The following is a 24,707-nucleotide window of genomic DNA, read 5'->3' on the forward strand; positions in this document are numbered from 1 at the left end:
TCTTTTTCGTCAACATTGAGTAGTGTCTGCATTGCATGCGGTAATTTTCCTACGAGTAATTTAATCATCATATTCATACTTTTTTTTTATCTTTACATTTATATCAGCGTCCAGAAGATTCTTGAATTGGTTAAGAGTTGGTGCTGTTTTGGTTAGTTCTGTTAGTGGGTTCCACCATTTTATAACGCGGTTAGTAAAAGTGTATGTTTTGGCATTTAATCGAGTATGTTTTGGGTATATATCTTTGCTAGAGCTTCGTGTTTTTTCAACAGTGTTAAATTCAAAGAAATCTTCCACTCTTAGATCATCTAAATTGTATATGATTTTGTATTGCCCCTGCCCTAGTATTACTGCTACCATGACTACTACTTCCTATACTGCGAATTTACGGACACGAATGAGTTTTTATTGCAAATGAGCACATCTATGAACTGAACTATGCAGTCTGCTGTGTATATATGTTTTGCACACGCGGACTGAGGTCAATGAATGCGGAAATAACATTTTCTTCCGCACAAAATGGCGACCGTCAGTGAGCCTCTAACTCTCGAAAAAGGTTTGATACGATTATAGTCATTATGCTTCCGAATTTGTACTTCTTGTATACTATTTTATGTGATAGGCTGTTGGATTTTTGTTTGGAACTTCTGGTGTAAATTTGCATTTTTAATTAGTGTAATTGCTCGAAATTATGCCCTCCCGTTTTTCAGATTTGCGCTGTTGGAGGAAAAGATTACCGGTTTTGGTTTTTTGGTTTTGTTTAAAAAAAAAAAGGTTTTGATTCTGAAGTAATGAATGCCTCTTATACAGGCTATAATATGAAGGGCTCAGTAGGTAGTTCTCTTCGTCATAAACCAGCGGTTAGACTGCCATCGAGCTTACCTTTATATGAGACAGAAAGAAGCTTTTTCCTATCACTGTATCAGTATTACTGTATTAATACTTTACTTTAAAGTTGCACCCCTGTTGCACCCATCACTTCCAGTTAACGCCAAACACATATGAATTCATGCTCTCTCTCTCTCTCTCTCTCTCTGTCACACACACAAGTGACACATACACACAATGACAGTGACACATACAAACACACATACACACACACACACACTCTCGCTTATACCATGTTTTTGAATCATAGGGTTGTTTTAACCCAGTGATTCAAAAACATAGTATAAATATAAGGGAGAGAAAGTGCACACACACATGGGCAAAATACCAGACTACAGTCATTAGTTTTCGACTTGTGCCATTTGTGGGTTAATCCTCAGTTATGATCACACATAGTGGGATTTTGAGGCAAAAAAATGAAAACTGGTTGAGTAGTGTTTCATTTCTTTAAACTTGTTGTTTAATAATCTAAATAAAATATATTTTCAGTCACAGTTGGAAGACAAGAGAGGCAAGACCTTCAAGACTCGCTTGTGATACACTTTAAAAAAAATCTAATCGTTAAAATGTGTTCTGTATTTGTTATTATAAAGCTTCGCATTAAAAAAAAAAAAAAATCCTAACCAGATTCGAATTAAGTCCCCTAGCATTAATTACAGAGTACTTTCCCTTTTTTACTATCTGCACCAAAACGTTTGCAAAATAAATAAAACTTCCATGCTTAGCAAAAGAAGTTCCTGTTTGAACAAAAAATGATAATAATGACTGCTCTTGTTGTTGGGTCAGAATATCAGATCAAAGTGCCAAGTTTAGAGAATACAAAAAATATAAATATAACCGTAAATGCAGTTTGCATATAATTAGCTTCATTTTTTTTTTTTTTTTTGTGTGTGCCCATCCCAGAGGAGCAATATTGTTTTAAACAAGATGACTGGAAAGAACTGAATTTTTCCTATTTTTATGCCTAATTTGGTGTCAACTGACAAAGTATTTGCAGAGAAAATGTCAATGTCAAAGTTTACCACAGACACACACACACACACACACACACACACAGACAACCGAACACCGGGTTAAAACATAGACTCACTTTGTTTACACAAGTGAGTCAAAAATAATAAAGGTTACATCATGTATATCTAGTTATTTCCCTGTTGTTTATGGATAATGTGGGGAAGTGCATGTCATTAACACTTGACACACCATGACACAGAATGCTTAATACTGGACACAAGAATCTGAACATTAGATGGGTCTTGAAAGTCATCAGATTTTCTGGATTCAACCTGTGCTGATCAGTCATGACCTACTATCATTGATTAACACTGTGTTGTAAGAAAGACTCTAGAGAATTAACTGACCAGAAAATCTAATTTGATAATGTCTCAGATCTGTTTTTGGGATATTGAAGATTTTGCCAGACGCTTTGATGGTTTTGTGGCTGTGTTGAGTTTATTTGGAAGAAAAATGTTCACTGTTTGCAACATTCTTAATTGATAAACTAAAGCAAATTTGCTTAGAAAACATAAAGAAGGGTATGACAGATGATTTGCAACCATTCTCTTTGTGGCTTTGTTGTTGAGTAAAACCCTGTTAAAATGTTTGGGCCAAATGTGATACCAACAATGTTGAAAAATAAGCTTCAGTCAGTGTCTAGTGTTATGAAATTAATGGTTGTGACAGTGTTTTAAAGATGTTGAAGTCAGGTTTAGCTTTTTGTTTGTCCGTTCAGAGGCATAAATTAACTTTATTTAAAGGTTTAGTGCTTTAAATGAGACACAGCAGTAGCAGGCTTCGCTTTTCCATTTTCAGTCAGTATTTTCTTTGACATTTTGCAGTTTCTTTTGCAACTTTTTTATCCTTAAAAAAGTTTGTTTTTCATTGTCTTTTCTTTTTTTTTCTTCTTTTTTTAATCAATTGTTCATTATGTACACATTATTCAATGAATCAATATTGACTGCAGAGTGTATATAATCATCCATCACACCAAAACATGTTATTTTCCTGTATAATTTATCTGCTGAAGTGAGTGACCCGCAGTGATGACCAGCATTGACGAATGACCCTTGTAATTGTATGGTAAGAACTGGAGTTAAGATGATTGCTCCAATTGGCACAAGCACAGTATGAAACAGTGGATTACTTGATGCATGCCCTCAGGATCCTCAGATGGAGAATACTATGCATCTTAATCTTATTCTTAGTCTTACCATTCACTGTTCAGCTAATGCACACACCTCGTGTGCACACACACGCTTCATAAGTTCATACACACTTCACACATGTACACAATATTGAGTTTCCTGTATTGAGTTCAATCTGTTTAGTGATTTTTTTCTTCTTCTTTTCTTCTTCAGATATTAAGAGAGCAGTTGAACTGCTTGACATCCTCCAGAAGAGTGAGTAGTTTTCACTTTCACTTTACACTTTGAACTTCTTAAACTTTGTGATAACATGCACCTGTCACCAGTGTCAGTATTAGTATTTGAAAACAAGTTTGAGTTGTTACCTATCATCATAACAGTTTCATTGTATGAGAATTTATATATCTGTTATCAGTCTAATATAATTTGATTTTGAATAATGATGGGTGCTGTCACAGTATTTTCTCCATCATTTGAAAGCAAATATTTTAAAATTATATGGACATTTGATGATCATGTCATCTGTTGCTTTACATTATTATTGTTTTCTTTCTTTCCTTTTCCTTTTCTTCCTGGCATCATCTTCCTTTCTTATTTTCTGCCTTACTGTCAGTGTACCATTCACAGCTCCTTTTTTTTTCATTTTTTTTTTTCAAGAAAGTCTTGAAAGTTTTTATCATTTTTTTGACTTGTTTGATAATTGGGCTTTTTTCATACTTTTTTTTCTTTTTAAAATTCATTTTATACTATATTTTATGTTGTATTCTTTTTTTGCACCTACTGATCTGAGACATGTGACTGAGTAATTTTATTAATTATGAATTTATGTTATGTATAATTATGTTTGTGTTCAGATTACTATTTTTTGCAGAATGCTCGATGTCAAACTCAGAGGCATGTCCAAGCTTTACATGCTTGAATATAATTATAAATGTACTTGTGCCTAATATTCTCTTCCAGATTTTTTTTTTCATTAATTTCAATGGAACTGATTGGTATTGACATTGTTTGCAGTCTTGGTGTGGCCTTGTTTGGTTGACTGTGCAGTGTGCTATGACTAAAAGCAACAATATAAACTTGATTTCCCTCCTTCTTCTATCTCCTTCTGTCTGCCTTTTTTCTTACTATCCTCAGTAACCTTCAGTCCTCTTCCTCCTCTTTCCTCTTTCCCTTGCATTGTTGCAGAAAAATCATTTAAAATCATCAAAAATTAGCCAGTAATCGATAAAAATGTTCATTTTTTCTGATAAACGTTGTTTCTTAGAACTTTTAAATAACTGAACAACCAACAGCTTATATTTTGAGAAAGAAAAAACAGCAACAAAAAAAACAGTTACAAAAATGTGTGTGTGTGTGTGGGGAAAAAAAATCAGCGTACAATATCTTTGCTAAAGTGAATTGTTTTGATTTATGCTTCAGCAAAATGCTGTTTCAAATTTCATGTCTTTGTTTTCTGTGTATACATGTCCTGTAAATTGTTTTTGTGCAAGTTGATGATGTGCATCACTTAAGTTACTATGAGTAATTTGTGTAATACTAATAGTTATAATGGCATAGAGTAGTATGAATGCTTGAGTGTGTAGTTTTTCTGTTAATTCAGATCTTTTGTATTGGTTGTTCAGGTGGAGATTTTCCAACTCCAAAGCTGCAGGCTTTGCAGAGAATTTTGACAAGTGACTTTCTGCATGCTGTGAGGGAGGTGTATGAAAATATCTATGAGACTGTTGACGTGAGCGGAAGCCCAGAAGTCCGAGCCAATGCCACAGCAAAAGTATGTATTTCATGTAAGGCAGATACGTAAGTTTTGTTAAATTCATTTATTGAATGCATAGATATGACTGAGTGTGTGGATATTTATGATATGTATTTTGCCGGGTATTATCAGAAATGAAGAGATGTTGAATTAAACCACTAGACTGAACTTAAAAGAAATCTGTTCTTTTTGTGGGGGTTAAAATGTAGTTTAATTACACATACTTAACCGTGACCCACTTGCGCAGACTCCGGCAGGGGTCTGACATTCCTGTCCTGTGCAAACTACTATCCGCCTATGCAGAGAAAATGAAAGTAGCTATGGCCGATAACCTCCTGGAAGTAGGCAACCTCCCCTTTGCCCCCCTGACTAGCGCCCTCTTTTTCCGGCAGCCATCGTGACTTGCACCGCCCCTTGCCCACAGAGCAGGTACGTGCACGGCCCATTGAACTTCGGCAGTGCTGGATTCTTCTGCCCTATCGCCTAACTCTGCTGTTACCCAGACTAATATCGGCACTTCCACATCGGAGCGCCTCTTGATAACTTGATCCTGCCACTTGGCAGTGGTAGGGCCAATCTTGTCTATCCCTTTATCCGTCAACACACATCAGCTGAACGTTGGTCCTCTAGCAGGAGCTATTCGCGAGGTTGGACCGCCGTTCAGCTACAGGGGGATGTACATCCCATGGCAAGCCGACGGACTTGCCACCCCCTCGTCCACGACGCCCATAACACTGGATTATGGCGCCGTCATGCCACTTGCCCCGACCGTCTCGCATCCGATGGCGACCGATTCGGATAGGGATGCCCACAGCACTAAGGGACATTATAATTATTCCCCTTGCGGCTGTATTCACCTGTGTCGGTTACGGTGGCATCGAACCATGGACTCTCACACACAGCATGACACTCCTCCCTCTACAGTGAGGAAATGTCGCCCCAGGGGATATGTGCTCTAAAGACACCATCCTTTTCGCCGATTATCAGTGCCAAGGGAGGTAACTCCGCATTTGTAACATAGGCGGTTGACGCTGTAGTTACATCCGCCGACACAGCACGTCACTCTTGCCCCCCGTGCTGTCCACCAACGATGTTTTTTCGGTTTCTCATGGGGTCCTGATGCCCATTCATGGACTTTACACAACTTTGCACAGCAACTGCACCTTTCTTGCTGTTTCTCAGGCTATTAGCCAAATGAACTTTTGGGTTCTTCATCCCCCAACACTTGTACACAGTCCTCTGCAGGCCACCAACCCTATTATCATTCTCTTCTTGTTATACGCAATAACAGGAGATAAATCACAAAATTTCCCCTTCTATTCTTTTTGATTTATTATCAAAATCAACAACGACCAAAAAAAAAAAAAAAAAAAAAATCTCTCTCTCTCTCTAAAATAATAATAATAATAATAATAAAGTAATACAATAATAAAAAATAAAATAAAATAAAATATATATATATATATATATATATATATATATATGATATCTTGCTACATTTATACACATTTCTATTTACACTTATAGATGTTTACTTATCCCTCGGTATACACATGTGTGTGTGCTTACGGGATAGGTTCATATGACTTACATATTCACATGTACAATTTTATTTCGATCTCTGTTCATTGACATCTATTCATTGAGATTCCCTACATAGCAATATAGGCACACTTGCATTTGCGTCATTCCTGTTCACAATGCCCAGAACTCTCTGCCTCTACATATTGGCACTTTATTTATATGTGTATGTACATCTCTTATATATGGTGCATACACAGATTCCTTTCCATTACTGATTATGCACACTTACCAATTTACTTGGGTATATCTGTGCACGCTACATGTATGCTTATACAGCCGCTTATTTCTTGTGATTCGATCTCTTGTCATTGGTATATTCCTGACATCATCACTTGAGTTGATGGAAGTTTCTAATCCCTTTGCACATATATGTATTCATTTTCATAAATTCATCCCTACCTTGCTTTCGGAGGATGACTGCACTCACAGACAAAACTGCCTCATTCACACCTGAATGTATGCTCCTTCACATATCAGTAGTGGCTGGACCCACACACACTCCCTTCCCACCCACAGGGCTAAGGATGCCCTCTCTTGGTGCAAGGAGGGACAAGGCAACCCAACTCATTTGCCTACAACAGTCACCCACAGGGCTAGAGATGCCCTGACCTGGTACAAGGAGGGATGAGGCAGTCCAGCTTAGAGGTGCCACTCCAGACACACATGCCCTTCATTCCTTCCAAGTTTGTAAGGCATCCCTTCTTCCCCCCCTTGCCAACAGCAACCCATGGTTTGCACCACTGTGGTTGTGACAACAGCTCCACACGGGCCCTAAGTCCTAGCCAGCCTTCCCATGAAGGGGTGTCTATCTTTGCCTTCCAAGTTTTAGCAGGCCCAAAAACTGCCCACTGGGCAGGAGACAATCACTCTAAGTCCATCTCTTCCACTCCTCACTAGTAGCAGAAGGCCTGGGTAATGATTGTTTTCCTCTACACTCAGGAGAAAAGCATATTAACGAGGACGGATGCATCTCACAAAGCACAACGATCCATTCATAAGCCACAGGGGCGTACCTTTCTGCCCACTCATACCAGCACGGCAGATGCCGCAGTCAAGCACATTAGTTCGCCCCATCACCTTGCTTGAACAGAGATCCAGCATCGACGTCTCAAACAATTGGCGTTTGAAAGCACTTTCTGCACTTGGTCTTCCCTGCCCGATCCTTTTATCCTCAACACACAATCACTGCTGTAGTTACAGATGGGCATTCCTTCTCAAGCACTGTTTTTCCAATGAGACACTTCCAGGGGTTTCTAGCCTAGGCAGGCTATCCCATCATGGAGCCTCGGCCTTCAGTCAAGGGCCTGTCAGAGGATGACTTTGTTGTCACTTCAGAAGCAAGCACCATGTCTTTCAGACACACAGTTGCACCACAAGACCCTGTCAACTCCTTCTGGTTTCCTTACATTTCAGCATAACCTGCATGGTGGACACCTTCATCCCTTAAGCACACAGCAGCTGTTTCCTGATTTACCCATGCTGATTGGTGTCCTCCTAGGACCAGTATATGATAATCAGTCGTGTACGACAATGACCATCAGAACAGCAGAGGAGGCAACTGCTGTCCCGACTATTCGGGCTGGAATTTGATTATACAATTTATAGTAGAGAGTGTTTTGCCCAAGTTGCATCCCCAGTCCCTCGATCAAGAGGGCCTTAGGACTCACCATTGGGACTGATCCCGAAGGCTGGTTAGCTCCCAAGGCTACAGCACTAAGTCCCAGTGCAATTTGACTTCTAGTCTGAGAGACATAGCCCTTCATGAAAGACTAAGCTGCAAATGATTTCCCTTTGAAATTAAGAAACCACTGATAATACAGCTCTCACTTTGCTGTTGGCCATACTGAAAACGTATGTCAGATCAGTGATTTGATGTCAATGGCCAGTACAACACATCTTGAGCCACTTTCCTCCCTGCCCCCACCCCGCTCCATCCCAGACTTGGTGTGCACCCCACACAGCCAGAGGCCTGTCATGGATTTGGTCCCCTTTCTCACTAAAAGACCTTCAGTGAAAATTTTCCCCATGGAAACCCTCTTCCATTAGGAATTCCACCACAGAATGAGACTCAGTGACCTGTGGGCACATGAAGTGCACTCCCACAACCTGATCCAACCCAGCCATTGACTGCTGATAGCTTTCTGCAGGTTGCTCCAACATGCCACACTTAGGTAGAGAAGCCACCAAGCCTTCCGTATGCCCCTTCGTGATGGTACCTACCTGGGCAATTACACAGCCCTGTCCCAGAGACACCAGGGACCTCGTCTCTTTTTGCCAAATGTCTGCCATTCTATGCATAGGCAACATGCCAGTGCTGTCTTTTTTTTTTTTTAGCAACGACAAAAAAGTGGCGGGGGGACTTCTCCCACAATACAGCTGTGGACCTCAGTCTTCTTTGCCCACACCAATATCCTTAAGTGACACAGTACACTCTACCTTCATCGAATTCTGCTTGAGGGACATCTTTAGCTTTAGGGATGATGGCTCAAGAGGCGTTGCCTCTGCGGGGGTCACACAACAGGCCATCGCAGCGCACTGGCGCTAGAACAGACGAGCCGTCCACCTTGTCGTGCCATTCTGCACTAGTGGGTCGCGGTTAAGTATGTGTAATTAAAAGGAAATTTTCTATCTAAAATTACGTTTAAGTAACATACTTACCGTGACCCACATTTAAGACCCTCCCATTCCTCCCCGCTTTCTGTTCTCCCTGCACACTGCACTGGTTGTGGTGATTTGCCGTAAAAAGAGGGCGCTAGTCAGGGAGGCAAAGGGAAGGGTACCTACTTCCGGGAGGTTATCGGCCGTAGCTACTTTAGTTTTCTCCGCATAGACAGATAGTAGTTTGCACAGGACAGGAATCTCAGATCCCTGCCGGAGTCTGCACTAATGGGTCACGGTAAGTATGTTACTTAAACGTAATTTTAGATAGAAAATTTCCTTTTTGTTTCATGTTTGATGTAAAATTGGGTTGCTTCTCTATTAAATACACCATCACCACCAGCAAGCAGTGTTTTAGTGATCTGAAGTATGTCTGAGAGAGAGTTAATCTGAAAACGGGATTTGGAATATATGCATCAAGTGTGAGGTTTTTCAGTGAGGGGGTCAGAATTTGTTTAATTTTAGATGACTTTTTTTCTCCCAGAAATATACAGATGCACAGGTTATGTTTATCTTGTGTTAGCACTCATTCGTGACCATTCACTGACGCAGGAACATACACACACAAGCTTATGGAAAAAACATGCAACATTATATGTGCCTGTTTGTATATATACCCACACGCATATTCTTTCATTACATGAAATTGTTTTTTTTCGCTACATGTGATAGACAATTATGAATAAAACACACAGTTGTGTGAATTCTGATTTCACTTTGTGTGTTTTCTTTTTGTGTCTCTTTTTATGATATGTCTTGTATTCAGAGACCATTTTGTTTTTTATTGTGTATTTGGGATGATTATTTTGTGTGAGTGTGTGTTTCTGCGTCTTTTTTGTGTATTCATTAGTCTGTTTTAGTCTGTTATAATGAGCATGTGTGCTGTAAGTGTGTGTATATGCTCAAGTCTTTTCACCCAGTTTATTTCAAATTCATCCATAGGTAAAAGAAAGTAAATTTCTACTATTTCAACGCTGTCCTTTCTGTTCAGGCGACTGTTGCGGCCTTTGCAGCAAGCGAGGGCCATGCCCACCCCCGTGTGGTTGAGCTACCCAAGACAGAGGAAGGCCTTGGGTTCAATGTCATGGGTGGCAAGGAGCAGAGCTCACCCATCTATATCTCTCGCATCATCCCTGGAGGAGTGGCAGACCGCCTGAACTGTTTGAAACGAGGCGATCAGCTGCTGTCCGTGAATGGAGTGGTCAGTCTTAAAGTAGTGTTGTCTGGAAGGCTGGGCTCTAAGCCACATTGAATTAAATAGGTTAGTGCAGTCAGATTTGATGAAGCTTGGTAAAGTTTGTTGCTTTTGGACAGAAAAAAAAGGTTATAACTTTTAACAGTTTCAGTCATTATAAGGTTTTAACAAAGTAAGTATAAATTGGCTTTGGATCGTTTGAAAACAACAACCTTGTTAAGTAATTGGAGTTTGGTAGAATGGATAGCAGAAAGCAAACATGTACACAGCTATAGAAACACCAGTTATCTCTAGTGGACATTCATCCCATGGGTAACTACTCAATACTTAATTTTGAAATAATTTGACTCATTATTCAAGAATGTCATTGAAACCTGGTGAAGTCATAATGAGAATTCAGCATATGCCGCCTCCATATATTGAACAATGCATGTGATTTAGATTGAAGGCCAGGTCATTGGGATAGAAATTCCATTTGTGTTGTTTTCTATGTTATAAATGTATTTACAAATCTGCCCCTTCCTATCTGTGTGGCTGCCTTCACCTCTACACTCCATCTCGCTCTCTACGATCGGCTTCAGGTCCACTCTGTTTACACATACCCAGATTCAAACACTCCACTGTTGGACGCCGTCCTTTCTCTGTCTCTGGACCTTGCAGTTGGAATGAACTCCCTCTTTCGCTTCGTCAGGTCTCCGCACTCAGCTCTTTCAAGTCTGGCCTTAAAACCCACCTCTTCACAAGATAGCCGCCCTCCCCTGCCTCTTCCTTGTCTTCATTTTCTTCAGTTTTAGTGTTATGCATGCGTGTGAATGACTTGTGTGAAAGTGCTTAGATTTGTCTCTGCACAAGATTCAGCGCTATATAAATACTATCATTATTATTATTACTAATTATTTTCCTCATTTTAATAGTTGGTCATTGTAATGTACATGTTAGACTGTCATTCGATGTAGAATCCTTTTTGTTTTCTGTTACAGTCTGTTGAGGGAGAGTACCATGAAAAGGCAGTGGAGCTGCTCAAGTTGGCTAAGGGTAAGTGTGTCAGTTAACTGTATAGGACAGCAATAGCTGACCTTGATGATTAGCTTATTTATATGCCCTGCAGAGTAATTCGGGATAGAGTTGTGGATGGTCATGAGAGGGTGTGTATTTGTGTGTACATCTGCATTTGTATCTGCCTGTTTGAGTGTGCATCTGTGCGTGTGATTGCATGTATATTTATATGTATGTTTGTGTCTGCTACAGTGCTGGTGTTGGCAGAAGAATCTTAGGAGCAGGTTTTTGTGCAAGTGGTCTAAAAGTGTTATTTTTTCTCAATGTATATCCTCGTCTGTCATTCTGTATTTTTGTGTTTTGTTCTTTTGTGATTCATCATTTGCTGTCATAAATACATTATACTGTGTATCAGTTTTTATATACACTCAGTGCCTCGTCTCTCTGATGAGCCATTACTGAATGTGCTTTTTATTATCATGAAATAGAAACTCAAACGATACGCTTCAGCTCTAATTTCATTCAGTACTAACTGAATTAGTCAATTCAACTATACTTTTAACAGATGTTGTTTAGATTCGAAACTTAGAACTCCTGACATACTGTGATTTTGTGAGTCATGTTGTGAGCCCTGACCAAAACAGGTTCTGTAAAGTTGGTGGTGAGATATACGCCCCGCGTTCTGGAAGAGATGGAAGCACGGTTTGAAAAACAGCGTGCCACTGGCAGGCGACTCGGTTCGATCAAGCACCACAACTGAGTGTGTGTTGGACTGCCCAGTATTGAAGCAGTGGCGTGCACAACCAGTGAGAAGAAACTATCCTCCTGAAGGAATGCTGCATGTGGTCTTGTGCAGTGATGGTGCTCTCCTCGTTTGTTTTTTTTCCTCCCCACCTCATTAGATTGCTTAATGTTCACAGCTGTTGATGGTTGTCATCGTGCCTGTGTTGGGAGACTTTGATTGTTGTGAGTGTAGTGGCATGTGCAGAATGTTTGGTATTCTGTTTTCCTGTTCTTTTCACTGTCCTGTTTATTCCAGACTCCATGAGATTGGTTTCATTGTCTTGCATTTTGTTGGCTGTTAGTGAAGTCTCATTGCTGGTTGATGCTTTAGATATGAGAAAGCTGTTACTGTGTTCGCAGTCTGTTCATCAATATTTGATTGATGTGATGTGGGCTTGAAAGTTGGGTCTGTTCCCTGTATTAACTTTCAGAGAAACTGTACTTGACCCTGTAGTGATCCTATTCATTGCCGATTTTGTGAAATTTTAGAGAAACTGTACACTACACCATTTCAGAGCTGTTTTCATTTGCCAGATGTATCAGTTTTTATTGGTGTGGTGTGCAGGTATGCCTTTTTATTTTTAATGATATGACAGTGGTTCTAAGTAAGTTGAAATATGAATCTCTTGACCGATGTTGACATGTGTGCTGGTCAATGAGAGACTGTGAGTTCCTTATAAATAAAACAGGTTGGCTTTGTTTGTACTTTAGGGAAATAGGACATTGCCGTATTCGTTCAAAACAAGACAATACATGGTTGTTATTCTTCATGTCTGTGCACACTGTTGTGATGTCTGTAAGGTTCAGCAGTCAGTTGGATAAATAGGCGAACCAGTAAGTGTCATGCATTGAAGAAACCAAAACTTTACCCCTGATAGCTGTTGTATCTTACACAAACGTTTGGTCATTGTAATTTGTATGAACAGAATGAAATAGCTTGTCATTTTTTTGCCTGCAGAGAACAGATTGCATGTATCATAAATATTCAAAAATTTGTCACACCTGAAGACAAGTCTGGTATGGATTGTACTGAAACCATGTAATTCATCCACTCCATTCAAAGGAATTTGATGTCTGGTCAGTATTGTTGACAAAAATTCCTCTGGGCAATATTGACAAAAATGCCTCAAACCTTTTACATCATAAATGTAGGAACACCAAAGAGTATGTATGTGCATGCATGCATGTGCGTGTGTTTGTGTTAAAAAAGGAGACGGTCGGCTTAATGATATTGGAATATGCACCTGAAGCTTTTGAATTTTAAAAGTTATTTCAGAGTAGTATCGCATGAAAATTTGGTTTCTTTCTTCAAACACCATTGAATTTCTATATCTACATGAGGCCGTTGCCAGCTTGCTTAGTTTGTTAGAACATGTTCTGTTTGAGAAGGCAAGGTTTGTTTGTTTTTGGATGACAGCTCCAGGGTAGTTCTGTTCTTCAGGTTGTTACTGGTCAGAATACTGATAACAAAATTCCACCCATATTGTGAGAGCTGCACCTTGCTCTGGAAAATTATGATTGTAACCAAATCTAAGTCCATGGCTGTGTCAACATTGGGGCAGTGAAATTGTTGACCGACTAGCCCAGCATACTCTGAATTGTTAATTTTACAAAGCGTTTACAAAGTGTTTACAAAGTGTGTGGTAGTGCTTTCATTGTCAATGATATTTCTCTCAGTGGAGGTTTTATTTGTGAGGGGAGTTTATTATTGTTTGTCAGTGGGAAGGGTTTTTTTTTCTTTTGTGAGTGGAGATGTTAACATTGGACTTCAATGTTTCAACAATTCTTTTTATGATCTTGAAAGTAACTGTTCCAGTTATACTGTTGTAAAGATGCCCACTGTCATCTGTCATAGTCAGAGGCTGAAATACCAACAAAGATTTGTTGTTGTTGAACTAACCAGCTTTTGTTTATGTTCCAAAGTCATGATATGTTGGGCATTGAGCTACAGAAAGCTTGCTCACAAGTCCAATCTACAATTTATGTGTTGTCATTGAAAGCACCAGCACTTGTGGTTGTTCATGCATTTTTCAGTGGTTGTAATACTGTGTTATACAGTTATTATTGTTATGATTTTATACACATGGCATGGTTTGCAAATGCTGTGATTTCTTATTTGGAGTGTTAGTTCTGCGATATTCAGAAGAAAAAAATCCTGACCATAAGTTGCATATGTAAGATAATCCCCAGTTTTTATCTCTCTTCTCATACATTCGTTTCATGTTCTGCACAAGGAGCTTACTATCTCAAAATGCAAATAAGTTGTAATGTTCAACAGGCTGCTTCATCTCATCTTAAGACCAGACCACATTATATAAATCACATACTTTTAGCAACAAATTAAATATTTTAAAAAATCTCTATAAATTTAGTAATATGTATTCAAGTGCATGCAGTGTGATCTTAAATGCATGGTATTCAGCATCCACAAATACCAGTCTCTCTTAACTCCATTCAGGAATAATGTGGAATTTTTTTAGGAATCAAAAAACAGACCCACAGTCGCATTTGCTGATAGGTTCGATGAACAGGCATTCAGTGTTAATGTGATTTGGCCCATCTTAATTACCTGAGACTGGTAGTGTGACTCACTGCACCAATTCATGCTTTGGCCCAGTTAATTACCTGAGACTGGTAGTGTGACTCACTGCACCAATTCATGCTTTGGCCCAGTTAATTACCTGAGACTGGTAGTGTGACTCACTGCACCAATTCATGCTTTGGCCCAGTTAATTACCTGAGACTGGTAGTGTGACTCACTGCTCCAATTCATGTTTTGGCCCAGTTTTATCACGTGAGACCCTCCCGAAAATGGAGTATGGCTGCCTACATGTTGGGTGGTAAAATTGATCATACACATAAAAGCCCACCTGTGTATATGAATGAAGAAGGTCACCTGAGACTAGTTGTGTGACTCACCACTCCAACCCGTGCTCAGTGCACTATGTGTGTCCAAGAGGCTTGTAAGAAGAAAGTAGGCAGGTGACCCTAGCTTGTCAGAAATGAGCTGAGAACAATCTTAACATCTGCATAACATCAAAACAAATTGTGACTGATTATAACAAAACATGTCACTGACTGTCAGAAAAAATTGTGAATGATTATAATGAAATACAACATCACTGAACATCAGAACATTTTGTGACTGATTATAGCAAAATACATCACTGAGCATCTAGTAAGGCATAAACATCAGAGGTAAAGATGGCACAGGTCAGTGTGACGCTGACATGCTTCGTTCAGCACCTGGAATTAGTCTGGTGTGTTGAACAATCATCTGCTCTCTCCAGCCTGCTCAGTCATTTGGCTGAGATGATAAACCAAGGTCCTGTGTGTAGCATGCACTTAAAATGAATGCAAAAGAACCCATGGCACCAACAGTGTTGTCCCTGGCAAAACTCTGTGGTAAAATAGCAGTGAAGAGAGAGAGGCGACATGCGAAAGCACAGTGGAAGGTATCTGGTTTAACTGTCTACAAACAAATCTACCAGAAAGCCAAGAACTTTGTTACCTTTCTTGTGCGCAAAGCGAAGACTCTGTTTTTCAACACCAGGATCTCTAAAGCTAAATCAAGCAAAGAACTATATTACATTACAAATAAGCTTTGTGGCAGAACAAATCTACTTTGCTTTCTTTGTCTATCCATTTTCATTACTGCCCACTGTCTTCTCATATTTTTGTCTGCTAAAAAACTGTTAACCTCAGAAAAGAACTGGATTCACAGTCAATTGTGTCACATCCCTTGGGAAAAGAATTTCAAGGTGTTCCTTTTGTTGCTTTCACACCTGTTTCAGAGGCAGATGTACTTAGTGTGTTGAAAAGGTCTGCTCCAAAAACATGTGACCAGGACCCCTTTCCCACACCACTACTGTATGAGTGTTTGGATGTTGTTTTGCCTGCTCTTAAAAACATTATAAATGATTCTTTGATTTCTGGTGTCTTCCCTGATGTATACAAAACTGCACTTGTTAAGCCCCTGCTAAAGAAAGCCACTCTGGATCACAATGACCTCAAAAGTTTTCACCCTATATCCAACTTTGTTTTTATGTCCAAAATTATTGAAAAAATTGTTCTCTGCCAACTTTCAGACCACTTAGCATTAGACAACCTGTTCTCTTCTTTTCAGACAGCATATAGATCTGCCCATAGCACTGAAACTGCTTTGTTGAAAGTATATATTAATGACCTGTTACTGTCTGTGTTAACTTTGCTCAATCTGTCGGCTGTGTTTGTTACAATAGACCACAGTATACTCCTTTCCAGACTTGAACATGTTTTTGGGATTCACTCAACAGTTCTGAGTTGGTTTTCTTCATACCCTTCCAATTGCTTCCAGATGGTCTGTTAGTAACTTTAAGTCTGATCCAACCCTGATCTCCTATGGTTTGCCACAAGGCTCTGTCCTGGGACCCGTTCTGTTCGTTCTGTACACTGCTCCTCTTTCTGATGTCATTTCTGGCCATTCTGTTCTTCACCACTCTTTTGCTGATGATACTCGGCTACAAAAGTCTGCAGAAACCAAACCAAGTACACAGTCTAGTCTGATTCTGTCAATGCAGGATTGTATTCTCGATGTCAAATGCTGGATGACATTCAACAAACTTAAGTTAAATGATGACAAAACTGAAGTTATGATTATTTCCTCTGCAAGAATGTCCACATCTACTTCTTTTTCTGCCTCTATTGTGGTTGGTGATACCACAGTTCAGTTTTCTAAATCAGCAAGGAAACTTGGAGTCATTTTTGATTCAAACCTCAACATGCATGCTCAGTTAGTAAATCTGATACGCATAGTCAGTTGAGAACTTCGTCGCATCAGCTCTATCCGTCAGTATTTTTCTGTTGAAACTACTAAAACTCTTATTTCTGCTTTTGTGCTGTCACGAATCGACTATTGTAATTCTCTTCTTATGGGCTGTCCACAAAATATTTTTCAGCGAATTCAAAAACTTCCAAACAATGCTACCCGTCTGACTCAAAGAGTCCCACGTACTGATCACATTTCTCCTCACCTCTGCACTCTCTATTGGCTCCCCATTGAAGCGAGAATTAAATACAAGGTTGTGTGTGTCTGCTATTCTGCTTTCCACTCTGCAGGACCTACATATCTTTCTGACCTTAGTGTTTACACTCCCACGAGAAATCTCTGCTCTTCCTCTGACTGTTACCTTTTGAAACTTCCTCATGTCAGTACAAGAACCTATGGTGAGCGTTCTTTCTTCTTTGCTGCTCCTCACATCTAGAACAACCTTCCTCATTATATTTGTGCATCTGATTCTATTTCTGCTTTTCGCTCATCACTAAAAACTCGTCTTTTTAAAACCTATCCTTAAGCACTCTCAGCTTCCTTGTTCTCCAACACCACCCATGTCAGCTCACTTCGGATGTATGTTAAGTGGGAGTAGGGGATGGGGCGGGTTGGGGGCAAGGGGGGGAGGGGTTCTTGAGAAAGAGTGGTCATGAATGTTTTTTGAAACTTGTAATAATTTTCTTTCACGTAAAGCGCCCTTAGCTCTTAGAAAGGGCACTATATAAATGTACATCATTGTTATTATTATATACATGCATGTGTGTGTGCGCACATGTGTGTGAATGAAGTCTTTCTGAATGACACAGGAAACAAATGATAATCACCTGAATGCAGTTCTCAGCTGGTTCTGCTCATGTAAGCAGCCTGTCGTGCAAATTACTCTGTGTTTGTAAAGTGATTAGAGTTCGGTCTCTGAGGATAGGCATCTATATCAGTCACTCAGTCAATCTGCAGGCAGAAGGAGAGAAGGCTGTGTTGTGCTAAAAGAATCTTTGTGAATGAAACACTTCTTTTTGACAAAATCATTAGTCTGGTTCACTGTATTTGGTTGGTATTTGTCTTTTTAGTTTTGAAGAAAGTGATTTAAAGTTTTTGTTTTTGATGCAATATAAAACATATCTGGACAATAGTTTATAAAGTGCTTTCAGTGCACAGATAGCCTTTCTGGTCAAGTGGGATAAAAACAGAATAAAATCAATTACATCACTAATCAGCATTCTAGTAAGTGTAAAGCTTTATTGAGGAGGCAGTTGTATTATTAAGTCAAAAAGACCTGGTCAGTGAGCAGGCAAAACGGTTTTCTGGTGCACACACACACACACACACACACTTTTCTGCGGCATATCAATTCAAAGTGGGTTTGTTGCGCAGCCATTATTATGTATCTTTATATAATGTAGATTTTGCTGATTAGCATAACCGTTATTTATGGTTCTTTCCTACCAGTTTCAGTTTTGATAGAGGTAAAAGGGTGGTTGTTGTTGTGACAGGGTCGGTGAAGCTGGTGGTTCGCTACACGCCCCAGATCCTGGAGGAGATGGAGGCCAGGTTTGAGCGACAGAAGAACAGCCGCAAGCAGCCAGGCCCTTAGGACGAGGAGGGGGTGGTTGGAATGAAAGAAATACTGTTTTGTTTCATCGCTGCTTGAAAGAAACAGATTGTCATGTATATATATAGTTTTTATGTGAGTGTACTGGAAAGGAAGGAACACTGCCAGTTCTTCAGACTTTTTTTGTTTTGTGTTTGTGGTCAGTGTTGATGAAAAAGTATCCTAGAAAATTACTGTCTTTGTTGTTGTACATTTATCATATGTATTGTATTTTAAAACTTTCCTTGAGCCTTTTTTAATCCATTGATTTCTTTTTCTTTTTTTGAATTATGAATTTGAAAAGAGCTTTAGTTGTGCAGTAACATTATTCCAATTCCAGCATCATTGTTTAATTGATAAATGTATATTATATTATTTTAGAGTGTTTTATCACGAAAGCCAAATCACTGCTGTTTTTGTTCAACAAGTGAAAAGTAAACATCTCTTATTCCTTAGACTTATTATTGAAATGAATTGGACCAGGAGACTGTGAAATAGTAGCCAGGTGATACAGTGATAATGGTAAATTTACTGGACCCTGTTTACCAACTTCTAGATGATTCATTATTGTTGACCACACTGGATGTAAAACAACACCAGTATCTTAGCTGATACAATTTTCTCTGTGTATATGAACAGATTTTGCTGTGACTGGCTGGTGAAAGAAATCACACCAAAAGACTATTTCAACTTTAAATATTTCAGAGAAATATAGATTTTGACAAAACTTGTTTATTCCAAAAAACTTTGTGATATTGTTTTCCTTGTTCATGACACTGTTCCATTCATTGTTTTGGTTTCTGTGGATACTTTCAATGGTTGTGCACGAGTTGAAATGTGACTTTGTTTCCTCTCAGTTTCACCACTAGCATCATATTCATATTAAAGTATAATTTCAAGGCAAAATGGTGGTTGGTTTGATCTGTGTGCAATTGGGGTAGTGTATGTTGTTTTTTTCTGTCTTCTGTCACTTTGTATGCATTGTTAGTTTTTCATGTTCAAAGGAGCATGTCATGCAGATTTTTGTGCATTATCTCATTTCTTCACATTTATTTCCATATGCCTCTCCCTTTCTTTTTTTGATGTTGTACTGTTTGGTTTTGGTCAATTCAGTTCTGGGTTGAGGGGCTTGAAGTAACACATTCATTCAATGATTCATATTCAAATGGGATTTTATGTTTGTGACAGTTTTAACACATCATGTAGGCAGCCATACTTTGTTTTGGGGGGTATGATAACAGTAATTGATAGTTTCTCCTCTGTGTCAATCAAGATATTAATGAAACAAAAAAAGTACTGTAGAAAGTGCACATACAAATCACTTGAACCATTGAGGCGAAGTAAACAGATAACTCTATACAGCTTATGCAGGTTGGTGATTATAGACTTTGATTCATGCTATACTTTGCATTTGTTTCATTAATCACAGGAGAAAAATATTTAGATAAAAAAAAGGCCAGGGGAAAGTTTTGAACAATAAAAAAAATTCCAAGAATTAGGGGTATATTATGTTCCAGTAAAAAGCCTTGCGTGGGGGGCACAGGGAGGGGGTGGGGAGCAAATTGAGGGGGTGGGGGATCAGATTTCCCACTTCTGCTTTTATTCTCATACATGGGAGGTATGTATACATATATATATATATAGAGAGAGAGAGAGAGAGATTAAAAAATACATATTTAAAGAAGGCATCAAAGTCTTTACTTGTACGTGTGTATTCAGCTGCACAGCTTTCTTCCCCTCATCTTTTTTTCTATTTGTGTAGCAGTTCCTTTTTATCAATTTTTGTGATTTATTCATGAAATGACAACTTATCATTGCTTATTAACTTAAATGAAAACACCTTGTAAGCACTCACTCACACACAATATGCATACTTTGTGAACACACATATACACAAAACCAGGTTTGTTTTTTAATTATTTTACTCCAAGCAACAGGGGACAACAGATCAGCACATCGTATTGGATGTTATCTAAAGATGCCTGCCACCAATTTTAATCATATAAAGAACAAAAAATTGTAAAGTCACACAAATGGTTTTCCAGTTCACAATGTCTTCAGGCCAGAAGCACATTGAAATGTTTTGATTGAGCTGTATGTTAGGGTGATAGAGGTTTCAACATTCATTAGTATGTTTCCTTTCCGTGTTTGTTGTTGGCATCTCACACATTCACTCATGTGTGCAGTGCTTTGTTTGTTTCCATAACCCACCAAACACTTAATGGATTTAGAGTATTTGATATGCATATGCATATGCAAGGGATTAAGGCAGCAGATCTGCTTGTACATTGACCTGAAAGATAGGTAAAATCTCCTTCGTTAATTCATGAGGTGCAGATACTGGACATCAGCCCACAAAAGATGAGAAAGAAATATACTAGGTGGTGCAAGGTACGTAACTGTGACATAGTATAATCAGACTGGGATGGGCTCTTGACTTGTCTCACACAAAGCTGTTCAGTTAACCTGCTCACTGGAGACTGAAAGAGGGTACAGAGCAAGCCTGAACCAAGGAGTTGAAGTGAATCAATCATCTGGTTAAAAAGAGAAGGTTAGTGGTGGATGGAACATGTTGCTTTTTTTTTTTTTTCTGTCCCATCATTTGCACTGTTCAATGGCATCACCCCTACTGTGCTCATCCCAGATCCCTCACACACAGCCACACCTGGATTCATCTGCTGCAGTCTCAGGGCAAAACTTTTTGAATGCCCAACACTTCATGACTTCAGAAAAGAACTGATTCTGCAATCATTTTGGAATTTACCCACAGGGGTCAAATTAACTTCCCTCCTCTCATCTGTGAATAACCAGACTTGGTAAACATTTTAGCAGTATTTCTGTATACATCTTCAAAAGGGTTCAGTATGTTACACAACCCATAATTTGATAATGTATCCTATTCATACCTTAGTAGTACTTGACTTTTTCTGACAAAATTGAATGATTACCGTACCTAGTTGACACCCCTTCATTATGGGCTATGGGTTATCTAATAAATCCTCTGAAGTCTGCTGCAGTCCTGGCACCAGCAGTTGAAAGAGTCTCCAGGAGGCTACATAACAGAGGAGACCCTGCTCTACTGCAAGTCATTTGGGTGTTCAGTGGTGCCTGTTCCAATTCAACATAGGTATAAGTCAGCTGCTAAGCCCCTTCTGATGACAGTGATCACCTGTGGTCACAGAGAAGACTGAGTGACTGAGTGTCCCATCCAGAGTGGAGACCATCATATTTCTCCAATTACAATCCTCCGTGAGTATGCCTGCATTAATGACTTTGACAGGAAGTCACTTACCAGGATGGAGGTGGAGAAGGATCCAAAATCATGAAAGCAGAGCAAGAACATGCTGCCACTCCAGCTCCATCAACTTTCACATATGTGAAGTCAGCGATAGAGAATGCTGTTGCAGGACTTGTCTAGCATGTTACTACTGTTGCAAACATTGAGAACCACCATCTGTTCATTCTGGCTTGGGTGCCCGGTCATGTGGGCATTCAAGGGAACGAAATAGATAATCTGGCTAAGAGTGCTGTTAGAGAGAAACAATGTAAGTTTTATATTCCTTTTACTGATTTTAAACCCAAAGTTCATCGGTATACTAAAGATCTCTGGCAGAAAGAATGGAATGAACAAATAGATAACAAATTATTTAAAATACAACCAAATCTTCAAGAGACTCTGCCTATGGCTGTGGTGAATCGAAAAGAAATGACAGTGCTGTGCCGACTTCATACAGGTCATACATACATCACACATTCCTACCTCCTGAAAGGAGAAGAAGCTCCTTGGTGTATTCCGTGTGATGAACCACTCACTGTGCAACATATTCTGATTGATTGTTGGGACTTTTATGACACACGACGGGTTTTTTTACAGCAGATTCATTGAGAACGTTGTTCCGTGATGTCCCTCCGTGGACAATATTGCAATATTTAAAAGAAATAAATATTTTTGATAGTATTTAATATAGTATATGCTTAGTACAAAAGTTGTGAAATTTTTATCATGGAGTGATCACAGTGCAGTAGAAAGCTGAAAACATTGGGGTGGCCCATCTGCGGTGACCAGACTTTGAATGGTGGATAGCCCTGATATGGCCTTCATGGTCGGCTGGGCTCTAAGCAATATTTTTAATTTTAATTTTTAAAAAACCACCATCTGTAACACCAACAGGCGTAATCCATTGTTATGTGACACAGCCAAGGGCCACAACTATTATGCTAAAATAGGCTTGTGCACTTTTCTGATTTTCTTTGAACATAAGATGTTAGCTTAACAAAGTTATAGTCAAGATGATCAGTCATTTTTGATGTTTGCAGTGCAATATTTCTGTGGACAAACTTTCTCAAAACTGGTCCAAAAGGGCATGAAAAACGGCTGTACAAATGGACCTTCATTTTGGGTAAAAGAGGAAAGTATGAGCAGAAAAAAATTTAAGTGATGCATCTGTACATAGAATGTCACCCAAGCCACCAGTTGGACAGTTCTTAAGAAATAGAGGTTGATTTTTTTTTCCAACATTGTGATATCAATTAAAGGCAGCAATCAAAATAATTATAATTTTCAGCAGATGTCCAGAACTACTAGTTCAAGCTGTACTGAAATCAGTCCAGTAATCTGCAAGAAATTGTTGTCCACACAGACACTATCCTGTACACGTGACATGGTTTCCCCTGTTGTCTTTTTCCATTTCTGAGTATACGTGTTTTTCACTTCTGTTCAGTTTCAAGAGTCGTCTATTGACAGTCTAATCAATGTATGCTTCACCACATCTGCTTTTGTGCTGATGGGAAACAAACATAAAGAACTATGTCATGATCTCTTGTCTTTTGTGGGGATGATGAATTACCATCCTTGTCTTTGCAAAATATTTACCAGTTCCTGGTCTCACTTTGTGCTGTAGAAAAACAAGATAACACTGGATAGCAATTTAGAGCATGTGTTATTAGTCAGTCCAGCTGAGCACAATGAATATATAAGATCAAACACACACAAATGTACTTCATATTGTCTGCACTATCACAGAAAAGTAGAAGAGTATAGATAAAATATAACACATGTACAGATGCATGCCTTAGACTCCAACCTTCAAACGACTTGACTTTGAGAGTGAAAGCTAGGCCATTACCATTGAATCATCCAGACACACACCACACACACACACACCAACCATACCCCCATATGTATATTCATACATAGACTCATATACTGAAGGAACAATTAACAAATATTTGGAACTGAAAACTCCATTTTGCTTTTTCTTTTGGACAAAGAACACTTACGTTACATAATGAAACAGTAGATGTAGTTTGCACAAATATTTAGAATGCACAGTGATCCTCTGTCAGAAAAAAGAGGACAGTCTCATAATACAAACCAACACAGTGTTGATTTTCTTGTCATCAAAGCAGTTCACTGACACAAAGTTCATGATTATGATTTTAGAGATGCAGACTGATTCCAGAATGAAATCCTACAATGAATATGAATCTTAAAGTGAGCAGATGCCAGTTCCTACCAAGAGTATGAAGTAAGTATCTGAAGCAAAAATGTTACTTTGTATAACCTGCAGACTGAAATTCATCATGGCTTTCTGTTTTACCATGAGATAGATTCCATGAACAGTATGAATTATAAAGCAAGCAGATTCCAGCCAATAAAGGTCAAACATGTAAAACTGCACTTGATATGCCAGTGAACATGAGACTTGCAGCAAATAAAAATAGAAGAAAGTAAACTGTTAATCTACAAATTCTGCAAAGTAATGTTTTTGCTTCCAAACCAGTACTTAGGTGTTTATTTGTCGAATACAAATGACTGAGAAATAAATCAGAGGGAGATAATTCACAGTAAAAAATAAAAATAAAAAAAGAAGAAGATTAAAACACCAGTTTTGGATTTCTTTTGTTTGATTTTCATGATCACTATCACCAGTCACATTCTAGAAAAAAAGAAACTGGACAGCTGCACAGTGAAAAACATTAAGACACATTTTTTCCGGAATTAAAGTAAGTTTTCCTGGGTTCTTATCTGACACAACTATGTGCCTTTGGCCCATTCATGAGGACACTACTGCATATTGAGACTGAAACCCAAAAGTAATATTGGAGGAAGAGGAATTCTTGACTAGATGCGCCTGGCATGCCAGCCAAAGGTGTGCCCATGATCCCACCACACAACCTGCTGAATTGACTCTGCTCTTCCTGGTCATATCAGGGAGAAGAGAGGGAGTTGAGTATTTGTGTGGTCAGATAAATGTCTGGAAAAATAATATTTCAATCAGTGAAAGTACACTGTTACTTTAGACTTA

The 24,707-nt window shown here is 38.9% G+C and overlaps 1 protein-coding gene across 2 annotated transcripts; it reads left to right on the forward strand.

The window, feature by feature from the left end:
* The first annotated feature begins 460 nt into the window (after positions 1 to 460).
* Positions 461 to 19,305, forward strand: LOC143286812 (protein lin-7 homolog C-like). 2 transcript variants are annotated; one of them, XM_076594615.1, is made up of 7 exons: positions 461 to 556; positions 3,246 to 3,287; positions 4,655 to 4,803; positions 10,019 to 10,228; positions 11,203 to 11,257; positions 11,863 to 12,024; positions 18,302 to 19,305. In XM_076594615.1, exons 1-6 carry the CDS (start codon positions 520 to 522, stop codon positions 11,976 to 11,978), a joined length of 609 nt encoding a protein of 202 aa, XP_076450730.1. In that variant the 5' UTR covers positions 461 to 519; the 3' UTR covers positions 11,979 to 12,024; positions 18,302 to 19,305. The 2 variants fall into 2 exon arrangements, with proteins under 2 accessions (XP_076450730.1, XP_076450731.1); XM_076594616.1 differs by lacking the exon at positions 11,863 to 12,024.
* Positions 19,306 to 24,707: the final 5,402 nt, after the last annotated feature.

This window comes from Babylonia areolata, chromosome 10, assembly GCF_041734735.1.
Source record: "Babylonia areolata isolate BAREFJ2019XMU chromosome 10, ASM4173473v1, whole genome shotgun sequence".
Lineage (NCBI taxonomy): Eukaryota > Metazoa > Mollusca > Gastropoda > Neogastropoda > Buccinidae > Babylonia > Babylonia areolata.